The sequence below is a fragment of the Heliconius melpomene genome, chromosome 5 (assembly GCF_056956725.1).
Source record: "Heliconius melpomene rosina isolate 202511_hmr_F chromosome 5, ASM5695672v1, whole genome shotgun sequence".
Taxonomy (NCBI): domain Eukaryota; kingdom Metazoa; phylum Arthropoda; class Insecta; order Lepidoptera; family Nymphalidae; genus Heliconius; species Heliconius melpomene.
In genome coordinates, this window is record NC_140393.1 from 5,268,932 (window position 1) to 5,286,531 (window position 17,600).

General features: G+C 32.2%; 1 protein-coding gene across 3 annotated transcripts in view; it reads right to left on the reverse strand.

The window, feature by feature from the left end:
• LOC146539018 (cytochrome b5 reductase 4) overlaps window positions 1-17,600 on the reverse strand; it is a 49,639-nt gene that overhangs the window by 20,375 nt on the left and 11,664 nt on the right. The window contains exon 1 of one of the 3 annotated variants that reach the window (XM_085185246.1): window positions 17,050-17,196. The exons of the other annotated variants lie outside the window; for them this stretch is intronic. Coding sequence (XP_085041372.1) covers window positions 17,050-17,122 — 73 coding nt within the window. The 5' untranslated portion in view covers window positions 17,123-17,196. Of the gene's footprint in view, window positions 1-17,049; window positions 17,197-17,600 lie in introns of those variants that run through there. 3 annotated transcript variants of the gene reach the window in all.

Genomic DNA, 17,600 nt, shown 5'->3' on the forward strand with positions numbered 1-17,600 from the left:
CGATCCCCACTCGAGGAAGTGAAATATTTATTTACGTTTATATTTCCATTTCTTCGCTCTAGTGTCGAGGTTAAAAGCGGCGTCGAGTTCTGCCACTCAACACGCAATGCCTGAAGAATTCGGCAGAAAGTGGGGAACGGAGTGTCTTAACACTAGGTTCCCTCTGCCTGTCCTGCTGTGTGCGGGATACAGCGTGAAGCTGTAAAAAGAGAATGATAGTTAAAATTTGTTATAGGAATCAAATACTTTTAGAATAAGCAACAACGTGCATTATGTTATAATTGAATGGAAATAAAAAATGTGAAAGAAAATTATAGTTAATAATAATAGTATTTAATATTCATCAATATTATCATATTTCATATATATACATATTAGTGCATATAAAAAGCTATATTAGTTTATTTAGCATATTAGTTCATATAAAGTTATTTAAGCTGACCACGAAATCTTGCTATATTAATTTTACACTAGCTCGGTTGTGGTCATTATATATTCGGCCCTCGGGATGTGTGGGCAGAAACTGTGTGATTCAATTTGGAGTAGGTATAGACCTTAGCTACTAAATATTATTCCAAATATATATTTATATCTATTTTCTAAATATATTATTTATGTTGTTTTATATAGCATATAGCATAGTTACCGCCCGCAACTTCGTTTGCGTTTACTTTAATATTGAATTGGCGATATCCATTTAATTTTCATATAACATCCTATATAATTAAAAAAAACCAAAACCGAATTCATTTTCGTATCCATAGTAGTTCCGAAGATAAGTGAGTGTATAACAAGAGAGACAGACATTATAATCTATATATATAAAAGGACTTGTCCTCACTGACTGAGGTAAGACGCACGCACAGCCGTAACCGCTGATGGTAGAAACGTGGAATTTGGACAGATGTTTGCTTTCGTAATCTGGACATCCACTAAGAAGGGATTTTGAAAAATTTTAACCCTAAAGGGGTGAGATAGGGGTTGAAAGTTTGTATGAAAAAAAATTTAAATCGACACCGATTTTTATAAAATTTGAAATTAAGATTTTTAAAAGTATTTAATTGAACACGTGTTTCATCGTTTTCTAGAATTCTCCCCCTAAAGGTGCAAATAAGGGGTTGAGAGTTTGTATGGATAAATCTTTAAAACGCCACCGATTATTATAAAATTTTAAATTTAGACTCTTAAAAATATTTCATTGAACACATGTTTCGTCATTTATTACAATTCACCCCTAAATACGCAAGCGAAGCTGCGCGCGTCCGCTAGTATTTAATATACAGACAATTTCTTACTATTTTACTATAGAATAGATTTTAATAACATATCTACTAAAGTTGTGTCTTCTAATTACAGTTTGAAACTGAAATATTATTACTTCCAAACTTTTTATATGTCCCAATTTCTCGGTCATTAATGATATTAAATAACTTTCTGAGAGCAACTCTTTATCATCATATTTCAAAGGGGTCTCAGTTTTATGTAATTAATTACTTCTTTTATCATAATAAAAATATCAGCCTTCTTCTTAGTAAATGTTAAGAATTGAAAATATTTTTTTCATTTAATTATTTATTAACATTTAAAATACAAAAACAACTGATAATCATTAGCAAGAACATATTTATCTATATCTATAAAATCGAAAGGTCACTCACTCATCACGAAATCTCAGAAACTACAAGTGCTAGGAATCTCAAATTTTGCATAGGAGTTACTTATAGGACATAGGTGCTCGCTACGACGGGAATTTGCAATATTCGATTCTAAGGGGTTGTTTTTGCGGTTGAAAGTTTGTATGAAACTTCGTTACTACAAATGCTAGGAGTTTCAAATTTTGCATGGACGTCATTTATAGGACGTAGGTACTCATGGAGACAGAAATTAATTATAACGTAGTTTACGCAGGCGAAGCCGCGGGCGGGCCACTAGTTATTATATAAAAGTGAAACACATTTTTCGTATAAATCTGCTTTTGTAATTTTTACAATAGAGAAGATTCTGTAATTATCCTATTAATATTATAAATGTAATAGTTTTTGAAGGTAGATATTTGTTCCAATTTCACAAAAAAACTACTGAACGAATTTGGATGAAACTTTACAGTGATATACATACATATTTATTTAATTGTAAGTTCAGTATAAAATTATAAGCAAAAAATCATTTTTAAGAAAAAGCTTTTATTTAAAAGCCCTAAAAAGGAGAAAATAAAATTTATCTTTTAAATTTTAACTATCAACTCATAACCTCATTGTACACAATTTATATGATCATAAAAGCTTGTCGCGCGATTTACTTGTGTAACTAAACTAGTGCTAATTTAATTATGTAAAATCTGCTAAGTTTCAATTTTTAAAGTTTCAATTTAATTAAATATTGATTAACGCGACAAGCTTTTATGATCATATAAATTGTGTACAATGAGGTTATGAGTTGATAGTTAAAATTTAAAAGACAAATTTTATTTTCTCCTTTTTAGGGCTTTTAAATAAAAGCTTTTTCTAAAAATGATTTTTTGCTTATAATTTATTTTTTACTTTTTAGTTACCACCGGCTAGGTTTCTCACACTAGAGACATGTACCACGATTCCGCTTCTATGGTTAGGAATGCTGTTGGCGACACTAGACCCTTCCCGATTACAGTGGGGGTTCACCAGGGCTCGACTCTTAGTCCGTTCTTATTCAATGTAGTGCAGCCTCCATGGCTGATGATGTATGCCGACGACATAGCACTCATTGACGAGAACCGACTGACGCTGGAGCATAAAGTGAACCTCTGGAAGGGTACGCTTGAGAACGGCGGTCTTAAACTAAATGTGTCGAAGACCGAGTACATGGCCTGCGGGAGCCCGGACTCGAGCACGATCCTTCTAGGTCCTGAGCCAGCCGTTAAGTCAGAAAAGTTCAGGTACCTTGGATCCGTTATGCACGAGTCTGGAGGCATCGATCACGATGTCCATGGTCGGATAAGTTGGCCAGCACTATCTCGGCACACTCAGGAGCTTCACGTCACGGAAATGAAGATGCTGAGGTGGATGTGCGGCGTAACGCGGTCTGACCGCATACGCAACACATTCGTTCGAGGTAGTCTTGGGGTCCGTGACGTAGCGGATAAGCTCCAAGAGCGCCGCCTGAGATGGTTTGGCCACGTTACGCGCCGGTCTAAGAACTATATCGGATGCAAGTGCCTTGCTATATCAGTTCCTGGAGTGAGACCTCCTGGACGCCCAAGCAAGCGCTGGTTGGATGTCGTGATGCCGGATATGAGTGCCAATGGTCTAACCACCGAGGACACAAAAGACCGCGCAAAGTGGGGTAGGTTGAGTAGGAAGGCAGACCCTGGCAATAGCCGGGATTAATGCCAGGAGGAAGAAGGTTTCTCACACTAGATGTCATATTATTTTTCTAATTATTCTCGGCAAGCCCTTTCATTTGATACCCATATTGCAGATGTGCATAAATAATGACTATTCCGCCATCTTAGATGTTCCGCCATATTGGATTTAGAAAAACGTCACATTTTTCGAGTTACTCTCAACGAGCCCTTTCAATAGATATCCATATTGTAGAAGTAGACTAAAATTAACTATTCGGATATCTTAGATGGTCCGCCATATTGGATTTAGAATGACGTTAGATTATTTTTCGAGTTGCTCTCAATGAGCCCTTTCATTTGATATCCATATTGCAGAATTGCAAAAATAATAACTATTCGTTCATCTTGGATGGTCCCCCATATTGGATTTAGAATGACGTCACATTATTTCCCAAGTTGCTCTTAAGAAGCCCTTTCATTTGATACCCATATTATAGAAGTGCATTAAATATAACTATTCCGCCATCTTGGATAGTCCGCCTTATTAGATTTAGAATGACGTCACATCAGTTTTCAAGTTGCTCTTAAGAAGCCCTTTCATTTGATATCCGTAATGTACATGTGCATCAAAAATAACTATTCTGTTACTTTGGATGGTTCGCCATATTGGATTTAGAATGACGTTACACTATTTTTCCAGTTACTCTCAACAAGCCCTTTCATTTGATATCCATATTATAGAAGTTCATAAAATATAACTATTCCGCCATCCTGGATGGTCGGCCATATTGTATTTAGAATGAAGTCACAAACCTTATCGTGCATTGTCATCGAAACCAAACGTGTATACAAAATTTCAGCTCAATCGTTCGAACATACCTTTCATTATATGAAAGCATAAAAAACTTGAATCGTGTCAATTCTATTGGATTTCAAGTGATGTCACATTATTTTTCTAATTGTCCTCGGCAAGATCTTTCATTTGATAACCATATTGCAGAAGTGCATAAATAATAACTATTCCGCCATCTTAGATGTTCCGCCATATTGGATTTAGTATAACGTCACATTAATTTTAGAGTTACGGTCAACGACCCATTTCATTTAATATCTATATTGTAGAAGTAGACCAAATAGATACTCGGCTATCTTCGATATCCTCCTTATGGGATTTAGAGTGACATCACATTATTTTTCGAGTTGCTCTCAACGAGTCCTTTCATTTGATACCCATATTGTAGAAGTACATTAAAAATAACAATTCCGCCATCTTGCATGGTTCGCCATATTACATTTAGAGTGACGTCACATATTTTATCGTGCATTGTCATCCAAAGTAAACGTGTATACAAAATTTCAGCTCAATCAGTTGACGATATCTACTTCAAAATTGAGCTCCAAGATTTCACCCGAACCCACATACATACATTGCAAGTTAAATAAAAGCTTTTAAAAATATATAAGCACATTCATATATATTTTTTGCAGCTATGTTCAAATAAACGTTGTAATCCTTAATGTAGATATTTATGTAGGTTAAGTCAATAGAATAAGCTTAGGGAGAAACGTACAAACATTTCATTCTGTTTACCTAATAAAAGACGATATCTCGTGCTAAAAATATACCCCTTCTATAAAGCAATCCATATTCGGGCCTTGAATATATTTCATTGATAAATATATTTATGAATGTAAATGAATGACGTAATGAAATGAAATTTATCGGGACTTGGGGCTGGTGAAGTTGGGACGAGTGGATTTGTTCTTCGATGTTTGTGTACTCTAGAAGAACAAAAACATTATATAAAATCCATTCAAGTTCCTTTCCTAAACAATTAGTTCGGAAAAGGTGCAAGAAAAATATATTTATTATAATATATTTTTGGGGTTATTGTCGTGCAGTGGGACGGTAAAAAAACTTATATAAGAACACTGAAAATATAGGTACAAGCTTCAAATTCACCACGTCATCAAAACCAACTTTTATAAAAGTATTCCCGTTGAACTACAATCCTGAAATTGTGAAAAATGAGGTAAGGAATTTCAGGTTTGTAATGGCCCTTGGTTGGTCCGTCCGAATCGCATAGGACTGGTAATTTTCTATTAAAATCAGCATAATTCTTATATTAGATTATTTAAGGTAAGCGACATGGTATAGTTTCTTTTATTTACATTATCGTTCCCTCTTTGTAGCTTATTGTGTCCATATATAGACAGAAATGTTAAGGTAAATAAATAAATAAGGTAAAGTTTCAAGTTGGGGCCACCTAGTTACCGAACAGGATTAACGAGACTTAGCTGGGAAAACTCATTTCAACATCGTTTTCGACTGTAAAGGGATTTACAAAATTTTCCCCGATGGTTAATGTATTAAATTTTATCTGCCTACTAACGAAAGTATTTTAAACCTGGTAACGGTAAAATGTTTTCTTTTTTAAATAAATTCATAATATTGTTAAAAAAAATTAGGCTTTTTATCAGCTAATTTCTGAACTGAGTGACGTACGGTAGGCACTCGGCACTCAGTTTAATTAAAATAAAAATATTAAACATATAATTTTCTCGAGCGGCAATCGAACCCACAATCTGTCACGTTGATAATCACACGCTTGTTCCCCTGCACCACGACTAGCGTTAAGTCAATTTACTTTAAAAAAATATGGAAAATATATTTTGGTTGAAATATCAATATTTCTAGGATATGAAAACCTGCCTTGTAAACACCGATATCCCAAAATAGGCAAAATTTAACAGTTTAATAATGTTATTATAATATATAGGAAGTGATGTATATTTAAATTAAAAAATATACATATCTTAAAATATTTATAACTAGAAAATAATCCTGCATATTCAAACAAACGATGTTCCCAGCTGAAAATAGGTCGTAAGCCTTTTTCTAAATAAGCGATGTACCTAAAGAGGTGACGAAAAATATTACTAACAATGTTGGTTTTGCGTGGCATCTACCTTTGGAAATATGAATAAAACATGTATTAAATGCTAATGTAATACAATTGATTTTGCTTGGAAGAAACAGGGTGGCTCGAATATTTTAATATTAAATACTTATATAGGAAAAGCATTCAGACGTGTATGAAAAATAGTGTTAGGAACTGGGGTGATAAGACGTTTTTATGTTATACTTTGCTATACTGGAAATATATCGATACAATAATTAATCATTTTCAACAAAAAAAACCTACTTCCAATAAAAAAACATCATCGAAATCGGTTCAATTGATAATTCGCATGATTCGAATGACTGTAACGCGATGGTTGTAGGGTCTAACGCCCACTCGAGATAATTAATTATTATTTATTAATAAAATAAATTCGTTCTGGCACCAAGGCACGTGCCCGGCGTTAAATTCCGCCACTAAGCACGTAACACGCAAACTCAGCGGAAATTCGGGAACGGAGTGCCTTAACACTACGTTTCCCCTGTTTTGCTTTACAGCATGAACCAATGCTGTTTCCCCTACTGAATTTAAGCAAGCTTCCGTTAACATTTAGTGTTTGTATTTTATCAGAAACTATTGAACTACTAATGTAATATTTAAACTTACATTATTAAAATCAATATATTAAGTAATAATAGAAGCTATCGCTTAGCTGTTGGACCAAGAACCGGATACAGAAGGCAGTGTTACTTGAGACGGCACGTATTGTGCGGCGGTTCCTCTCTCTGGAGCCCTAGCAACCGATGGCTTGGACCCTTGTCCCGCCCTCGGAAGAGTGGTTTTTTTTATATTTTTAAATGTATTTTTTTATAATAATTTATATTTAAAAATGTAAAATTGATTCACTAATTTTATAGAAGTATTTTATTTCTAAAATAATAAAACAAACACATTTGAAGCTACTATATGCATATATTAGAATGGAAGGGTACAAAATAAATAATTAAATCTATACTAAAACGTCATAATGTATTGCCTATTGTATTGTATACATAAATACCTATAGGTATTGAATGTTGAATGCGCTACAATCGTCCGTTGAGAGATCAATAGTGTACGTAACAACTTCATAGCGAGACAGTTTCATTGGATGTATCATACAATGTTTATTTATAAACGAGAGCTCGTGTACCTACCTGTTTTTAAATATTTAAATTTAGTACTAATTAAAATTGTAAAAAAACTATGTAAACTACTTTTGAAAATAGCTTCGCCATTGATTATGAGGCCTTCGTGGCGCAGCGGCACAAGGGTGTGACTGTAACGCGATGGTCGTGGGTTCGATCCCCGCTCGAGGAAATGCAATATTTATTTACGTTTATATTTCCATTTCTTCACTCTGGTGTCGAGGCAAAAGCGCGGCGTTAATTTCTGCCACTCAACACGCAATGCCTCCAGAATTCGGCAGAAAGTGGGGAACGGAGTGTCTTAACACTAGGTTCCCTCTGCGTACAGTGATGAGTGCGGGATACAGCGTGAAGCTGATTTAATTTTTTTTTTTCGCCATTAAATAAATCACTTATCTATACATATATTTAATAATTGAAGTACTCAGATCACTTCTGGTCATAGCTTTGATCACTCTCTATATACATAAGATAATAGTAGTTTACTAAGCAAGGTTTGTGCCTTAATCGTTAGTTCAAATTAAAACACACCTTAATTGTTTAAAAAAAGGCAAACATAAGATGAAGAAGCCATGCTAATAATATTTTTGCGACTCTACCGTGAAAGTACTCGTTAGTGAATAAACACTACTATATCTTCCTAATAAAAACAAAATTATCGTAGGCTATAAACGTCTTACGTTACGGCTTTACCAAGGCTAAGGCTATTTTGTTACGCATAGAATTTTTACGAGGCTTTTTATGTATAAAATCTTTAATACGTCAAGCATATTTACTATTTTTCTAATAATTCATATAGGAAAATGTGTTTGTCTGTGCGTTTGTTTACGCTAATCTCAAAAAATAATAACTATATTATTGAATTGACTGAAACTTTACTTTAAGGTAAATATAGGTGAAGATATTGTTTTTAAAATGATATTGTTATTAGAAAACGAAAGTTATGTAGATTAGTAAATTAATAATTATATAGCTCAAGCGGGCGAAGCCGCCAGCGGGTACTCATAAATATATATTTATTCAGAAGTAAACATCGTGTCTTAATATCGAGAGTAGCTATTGAACACTTAACTAAATATAACTATTGATTTTCAACACTAACAAAATATTAGTTTAGTGAGCAGAAATATACCGGTAATATTTATAAATATTAACCAGAATTCCTCATTTACCTAGTCACCACAAAAAGATTAACGAGATTTACCAAGCCAAATCTTTTACAGGAGTATTCGCTTGGAAAAGGCTTTGTATTACGATTTAGGTAAGATGTAAAAACCTCCTATTGTTTCTTTAAAAAGAAAGAATAATAATATAATTCAATTCTTGTATACTATATACAAGATTTCTACAATACAATTCTTGTATACTATATTCTTGTATATACAGAATAAAAAGATTTTCAAATCAAATAACTTTCTAAAGGGTCCGATTCTTCGATTACTTATAAACTTTACCAACTTTCTTTATATTATCTGTTCCTTTCTTTAGTATTTTCTTCAACTGACCCTGTCTTATTAGATCCTTTATTCGATAACTCAATAGAATCGACATCCTTTTACAAATGTCGACCAGGATTTCTAAGTAAAGCTACATTCGTCCTTTCACTTCTACAAAGGTCTCAGAGCGTCTTTTTAAATCCCTTAATCGCATTTTCATTTGGAAACGCCATTTTTTTACATGGAAATCTAATCTTTATATTTACGAATTCTGGCTTCGTTCAGATTTTATTGGTTTCGTAATTGACTTTTGTTAATAAAAATAAAATCAGCTTCACGTTCTATCCCGCACATGGCAGTATAGGCGGAGGGAACGTAGTTTTAAGACATTTCGTTCTATACATTTCGCCGAATTCAACAGGCATTGCGTGTTAAGTGGCGCAACTCAACACCGCGCTTTAACTCTACACCAAAGCGAAGAAATTAAAATAAACATTTAAATAAATGTTTTATTTTCTCGAGTGGATATCGAACCCGCAAGCAATTGCATTTAAAGTCACACTTTGTACCCCTGCACCACGACTGTCCTCTAATATAAAATTAATAATAAATATTACAAGGCTTATAATAAAATTTAGAATAAAGATTTACTTTAAACTTTTTAATTATATTACCTAATATAAAGACTTAATGCCTCAAAAAGGAATTTTCATGACATCGTGCTGGTGCACCCAAAAATATATAGAATAATGAGACTAAAGAAATACTGACCATTTTACAACATTTCTAGAATTTTTCAAAACAAAAAGTTAAAAATAAAAAAGAAATAAGAGTCAAAAAATTTAAACATGTTATTTATACAACTACGCCTATTTATATGAAAGCTCTGTTCCTAATCCTACAATTATTACTTTATTGAAAATTATGTAATATTTAGTTCAAAGTTTCTTTAAGTAATAGGTAAACGTCAAGTCCAGCTTTAGAAATATTTTATGTAAAATTAATTTCTTAGGGATAAAACGAGCTTTCAAACTGACAAACTTTTGAGCTTTCCGGGACTTATCCATTAAATAAAATGGTTAAAACTTTCATGAGGATCGCGGATCTAACGTGGTTTTTTGCTTGTTTTTTATTTTTATTGCTCCGGGCTTTATCCCGCACAAATCAGGGTACGCGGAGGAACCTGGGAACTTAGTATTAAGACGCCATCGCTTAACACTAGGTTCCCAGGTTAGGTTAGGTTCCGCTCCTACAAAATGTTGTTTTCTGTCACAATTATTTCAAATAGAATAATATTTTAAGCATATTCTTAACACAGCTTTTAAAAATATGTTGCAATCTGATTTTACACATTCACTCGGGACTTTCACAGTACATTCAATGAAGTGAACGTAATAAAAAAAATACTCCCTGCAAAACGAAAAAGAAAAAACAAGGTTCGAAACAACAAGTTTAGAATTTTATCAAAAATATTTTCTGAAACTACACTATAGAAATAGTTTTCTAATGGATAGATCAATAGCTTTTTATGCAGTTTGCTGTATTGTTATTAGGATAATAAGATGGTAAATTTCCCAATCTTATTATTTCTTCGAAAGAATTAAAATGGTGAGAGTTTGAACTCGATCTGTTTTAGCTGTCTGTCACTACTATTATTCTATAATTTCAGCCACAAAACATTCATATATAACATTTTAAATCTAAAAAATCTGTAAATATGTATATAATAGCACTGTATTACTTAAATAACTAAACATTACCAGACGTAAGAACTAATATGTATATAAGAGCTACCGACAATGCCGTTAAAGTTTACAGAACGCCGTTAAAATTAGGTAAGCTTCAAGTTGTCTTTTGGTTTTCTAAATAGAAAGACATATATAAATTTAGTCTAATAGATAAAAGTTTATATTAGTTATTTTCATGGAAAATTAATTTTCAGAAAAGTTTTCTTAGATGATGATTTTATGCTCTTGAATGAGAAGAAAGGAATAAATAACCTACAAATATATGTACGAGTATTGTGATATTTCATTGGTGAAACTAAAGTAGCTTCGACATTCCCTATTATATAACCTGTAAAAGTGTCGTATCTAGGCCACCGTATAATTTTATCGTTATGACCCATACATAAAATATTATTTCGTAAAAAAAAGGAGGCCTATGAGGAAAAAAAGTATCCTATGTTCATCCCGAGACCCTCAAGTATCTCTATATGAGTATTTTATCACAATTAAACTAGCGGTTTGGCCCTGATTGCGTAAAAGACAGACAGACAGACAGAGTTACTTTCGAATTTATAATATAGGTATGGATTTAAATTGAATATATCAAAGATCTATATTGCATGTGACAATATGTTAGGTTGGTCATATAAAGTAAAAGTTTTACTATAAACATAACATAACACGTACCTAGTTGTGTATTCATTATGTCTTTGTCAACTCAGACTGGTGGAAAGCTTTCAAAAATACAAGCATATTTCTTTTTTGTAAGCACTAAGCAAAATATTAACAGAAGAGAGGAAATAGGTATAATAGAAAAAACATTTTATTATTAACTTAGCCATAATAGATACTTGCTGTATCTCGCATATATTAGGGTAGGCCAAGGGAACCTGGCAACTTAGTTTTCGTTAAATTTTGGAAGTATTGCATGTTGAGTGGCGGAACTGAAAGCCGCGCTTTGCCTCGCAAAACAAATTATTATTATTATTCGAACTCTTTTTATTAGTAATCTAAGACTTAATTATTGAAGTAAAAAATGTGAAAGTCAATAAATAAACTAAGAAAATCTGCATAACTTAAATCTAAAATGAACATGTAAATAAAATCTAAAAAAAAAAACAAAAAAACGAGCATATTCTAATATTAAAACTTAGTCAACGAAAATAATGATTTATCTTAATTAAACTAAAATATTTAATTAATTATTTAATAAAACTTTCCTGATAATTAAATATATCTAATAAATATGGACTTTTAAATAATTAACACTGTTTATATATACAGCTAAGTTATATAAGACATTTTGCAGTAAAAGCGATGTCAATTAACTTGTTACAGCCACCGAAGTTATGTCGTTCGCAAACTAAATCGTTGACGAGGAAAATTGAAGCCCTCACAACCCTATTAAGTCCATCTGGAGAATTGAAAACATTCACATTTTTTTAAGGGACGAAGTAGGTATTTTTAAGCTTTAATCTGCATCCCGTACTATATACAGGGTGGAAGAGGCAGCGCTTCTTTTATTGAAACTGCATATAGGGTAATATATTTCAAACCCACACCTAAGAAATTAATCAAGGTACCTCAACAGTTTGGACGTAGGATTTTTTTTTCATTTCACGATTTTTATCCATACCTGTATTTCATGTGACGCACACATACGTGTGCAACGTTTCCAATTTGACAGGTCAGTGTGTGCGTGCCTATGTTATACTTTACAAATGGCGTTTTATTTTAAAACGATAATTTTATTATTTATTTTATTTGAAAAATAACTTTTTCATTTTTGGGAATAATTTTTTTTCCGAATTATATTAGGCTTTTATAGAGTAGTTAAAACTGTGGTTTCATTTAAAGTGGTGCTGACAATTCCACCCTGTAGAAGGGGTAAGTAGAGGGAACCTGGGAACCTAAGACACTCGGTTCCCATTATAACACTTCCGTACTCCGCTTTCCGCGAAATTCTGGAGGCATTGTGTGTTGAATGACGTAATTTAACGTCACGCACTGCTTCAGTACCAGAGCGAGGAAATGAAAAATGTTATATATTCATTTCCACGAGTAGGAAACTCCTTGCGTCATGTCGTCATGTTATGCGTTTCCTGTGCCTTACTTGCTTATATATTTAAACATTTGAATTGTAGTACACATATATCAAATTAAGGAAAATTAATATTAATAACAGAAGCTTCTACGATGTGATACTCTGTTAAAGATTATGTTCGCGATAAAGATGTTTGGAAATGAGTTGCTCTATTTCTAAGTTGAAATTGTTAATTGTAATTGTAATTTGTAACAAATATTGGCAGTTAAAAAGAGTGGCCATGAGTTTCTTTGCCTGTATCTTCTCATGAGCTCAACCATTTGAACGGGCTTTTTTCAAGTCAAAATTGCACTTTTTTTTTTTTTGGTTATTTTGTTTTGCATTTTTTTTTTCTATTTTTATGACATGTCCAAGTAAATGTTAAGCATTTTTATGGAATAAAGATATTTTGACTTTGACTTTTGACTTTGATAGAAAGTTTGTGCATTACCCATCATGCCCCACCTTCTCCTAATGTTTAAAAATAAAGGGGCAGAAAGACAAAAATAAAGAGACAAATGTATCCCTGCCGCCTAAAATACAAAAAAAAAAATAAAAAATATACCTAGATAATATATAAGATAAATATATATATTTTCATATATAAACAAATATCTATGAAAATATATATATTTTTAAATAATAACGCACATACTATATGTATATACTATTCCACACGGAGGAAATATTATCAACTGGCAATTTCTCTCTTTGTATGAGGCAGCTCTTCTTAGATTAATAATGTATACAGACTATATATTGCAAGATCGCACTTAGAGCTCCGTTTAATTATCTCATGGTACTTTCAATTAACAGCATAATATCTTTCAGTTCCTATACAGAATATTTATTTTTATACAATTTAATAAAATTTAGTTTATTAAAGTAAAGTTAAGTACAATAACATATATATGGAGGCCAGTCGTGGCGTAGAGACACAAGCGTGTGACAGTTCAATGTTGTGTTCAATCCCCATTAGGACCACACCTCCAGAAATCGGGGGAAAACGGGGCCTTACAATTACGCCGAAATATCCCTAAATTATTATGTAAAAAATCTCTAAGTACGAAATTAAAGAAATGAATCCAAATAGATATGTCTTCATAAACTTTAGAAATATAATGATTAATTTTCCTTTCTTGTTTCGCGAACACAGTCACTGGTTGTAAAAATTAAAAAAATATTGCTTCGAACAAAAACTTACGAGGAAAATTATAAAACATAAAAAAGGAGGATTGGCTTAACAGTCGATTAGTTTCCATTCTTTCTATTATTCTGTTTGTTTCTATTATTATTTAGTTGTCTCCTTAAAAGAATATACAAATACTTCCCCTTGACCCACATTGCAAACATAAAGAAATAAAATATGTATTGGTACACAAGTAAGAGGAATTATTTAAAGAGTAAGATATCAATAAATTAAAAAAAAAACTTAAACATTTTACCTTATTTTATGTTAGTTAGTTAAAATAATGGACAAGGCTATTACTTAAAAGATAAGTCTAATATTTACAGTTTTGGTATAAAAATCCTAAGCCTATATTTACTGCAGCAGATAAGGCTTTTCGGGAGTTTATCAGGCATTGGTGGAACTGGTTCTTAAACACCTATAATAGACGTATAATATTTTAAGGTATTGTAAGATTTTCTATTGAATGAAAAATAAAACAGTGCAATTAATACGACACAAAGTACATAGCATTTATGAATGTCTTTAATAAATTGAAAATTGATATCATCGAACTGGTAGAGCGAGGGTGAGGGTCCTCCATCACCGGAGGAGGATTCTATACAAACACGTGTCGGCCTGGAAACATATTGTTAATCGGCACGTCCTATTTGACATATGCGAGTACGTCGTTTGTAATTAACTAAGGAAATAACTTCGTAAATTAATTTAACATTGTTCATATTTTGACAAAGGTGTTCAATTAATTGAAGGGTTTCATTGATTTAGTAATTCAGCTTCTGCTTATTTTATGTCGTTTGCAATTTGTTTCTCATTCCAAATGTATAAAGAATTCAAATCTTTTCTACATCGACATTTTTACTTCATGAGTAGGGGAGACCGGGGTTGGTTGACCAATTTTCAGCTTAAAGGCTTCTATTTTTGTTTCTGTCGAGTATATTAGTTTAAAATTAGATTTAGATAATAGATTTGCTATTAAACTATGGAAAAATGTGCCAAAAAGCACGTTATTCATTATGATATAGAGTACAGGCCAGTTCTTGTAAAAAAGGAAAAACTGGTCAACTTACCCCATGCTCGGGATTGGTTGACTATTCAACTGGGGTAAGTAAGTAATATAAGACACTACTCTAAGTTAACAATGTCATGAAAAATTCATGTTATTAAAAAAGACAAATTCAAATTTCCAACCGTCAACCCTAATATAAGTAAATACATTCAAAATTGTTATTGTTTTAAAAAGAACCCCGCAATTCAATTTTAGTAAGGTAACGATGAAATTGTCTGATATTTCATAAATTAGTTATTCTAATCTAAAAAAAAAAACGAGAAAGGTAAACGGAAGCCGCTTAAATAAATGAAAAATGAACTTTACCGGTGGCTGTTCTGAAAATTAACGGTGATGGAGGCTTTTCTGTAATGTCTGTATAGTATCTGGTATTTCATTTAAAATGTAATAATTATATAAATGTAGTATGTTTTTATATTTTTAAATGTATTTTTTAAATCAATTTGTATTTAAAAATGTAAAATTGATTTCTCTTCGATAATAAAAGTGCTCGTGTATAAAAAAATGTTCTGATAAAAAAAATATAGTGGTGTAACTAGAAGGTATAGTTGATGCCGTTTTGGCTCAGGGGCACAAGCGTGTGATTATAAGGTACGGTATGGTTGTGGGTTCGATGCTCACTCGAGAGAATTAATTATTATTTTATAATATTTTAATTTCTTCGCTCTGACACGTAAGCAAAAGCTCGGCGTTGAGATCCGCTACTCAACACGTATGCCTCGAAAAATTCAGCGGAAAGTAAGTCTTAGCACTAGAATACAGACTTATTTAAACATTGGTTAAGTAAAGTTGTATATAAACTTAGAAAACTTTTCTTTAAATAGAAAATGTTTTCCTAGGGAAAGCTTCTTTATTTTTTGAACTAATGCAAATGGCGTAATTAAAGTCCGCAAAATTGTTTTCTCAGAGGGATTGTCAACGCGAACTAATTTATCTTTTTATATACAGACATCTGGAAAATACTGGCCAGCGGTCTGTTAGTAATATCCACTAAAGTTTGTTTACCGACGTTGCTATTAACTAAAGGGCGAAGGCTAGTAGGGGAAGTCTTAGAATAGGTGATAAAAAGGCGTTTTGTAAGAGATACATTAAGTCAACAATGATAGCGCACTATATAAGAATTAAGAAACTAAATATAGTAAAATTAAATAAAATGATATTTTTTTCACCATTCTTAGGGAATAATATTTTCAATTTGCATAAGACGTTTGTTATTTACTAGCGCTTTATCCCAGTAAAAATACTCGTAGCATTGAAAATGCTTTTGAGTTTTGTAAATTGTAAATGTTCTTCATAAATTTCTTATTCGTTTATTCATTTCTATATTATCTATACTTATAATAAAATCGTAAGAGGGTCCGTGTCTGTACTTGGAAGATATTTAAAAACAAATATTATTGGGAACCTTTATTAACGTAATAGAACCCAAAACAATGATTTTTAAAATTTTAGTCTGTTTGTCTGTGCGTTTGTTATCGCTAATCTCAGAAGCAGCTTAACCGATTTAGATGCGGTTTTCACTATTAGATTCTGGAAAGCTTCCGAAAACATATAGGGTATTTTATTACAATCGGTTCATAAATAAAAAAACGTTATGTCAATTTAAAGTACTTAGTTCGACAAATTTGCTAATTGCCGTAACAGTTATTTTATATAACTGTTTTACTGAATTGACTGAATCTTTAGTTTTTAACTTTATTAATATTTCTATTTCAAGCGGGCGTAGCCCCGTACGGGCCCACTAGTGTACTTATATATTTAAAACATTACCAAATTGTATATTATTTACTGTATACTTGTATTGGTAGACGACGACTGGGTTATGTTCATCTCATATATATTGCATTTTAAGGGTAATACGACATGACATGAATATTTCTCTGCCCCCATTCCCTTCAAATAACAATAAATAATAGCTACTCTTTGTTTATAAGATGTGAGGACGCCCAACGAATAATATTAGCTTCCATCCCGAAAATAGGGCTAACAAATAATATTTTCTTTCCGCTTTTTATTATACCAACAGTTTTTGTTGATTTTCTTGAATGACTGAACTATTTGGCAGTATTCCAACCGTCGCTTAAGTATCTAGTTATACACTACTAAACTTACATAATATAAATTAACAAAACTTACTTGTACTAGAGTTTGAAGATAACGATAACGATTCTCTTCGCAAAGTTAATTTGGGAAAGATACAGCAAAACATTTTATTTAAGTTAATTTTAAATTATTATTTAATTAAGTATATACGTACAAAATACACTATTGCCACATTGCTACTGTCTGTCTGTCTGTATAATGGATGTGTCAGTCAATCGATGCGACATTCATTATAACAGTTCCAATAAGGTAGGTACCTACGTGCCGTTTAAGGCGAGACCTAATTTCATACGTCGTGACGCGGGTCTTGTCGATATTATACCTATGGGTTCAATTATTAAAAAAAATAAATTCAATTAAAAATTAAATCAGTCACGCTGTATCCCGCACACAGAAGGATAGGCAGAGGGAACCTAGTGTTAAAACACTCTGTTCCCCATTTTTTGCCGAATTCTGTAGGCATTGTGTGTTGAGTGGTAGAACTCAACGCCACGTTTTGGCTTGACACCAGAACGAAGTAGTTAAGTTAAGATATAAAATATATTAAGTAAATACGAAAATATAATCGTATTTTTCAGACGCAG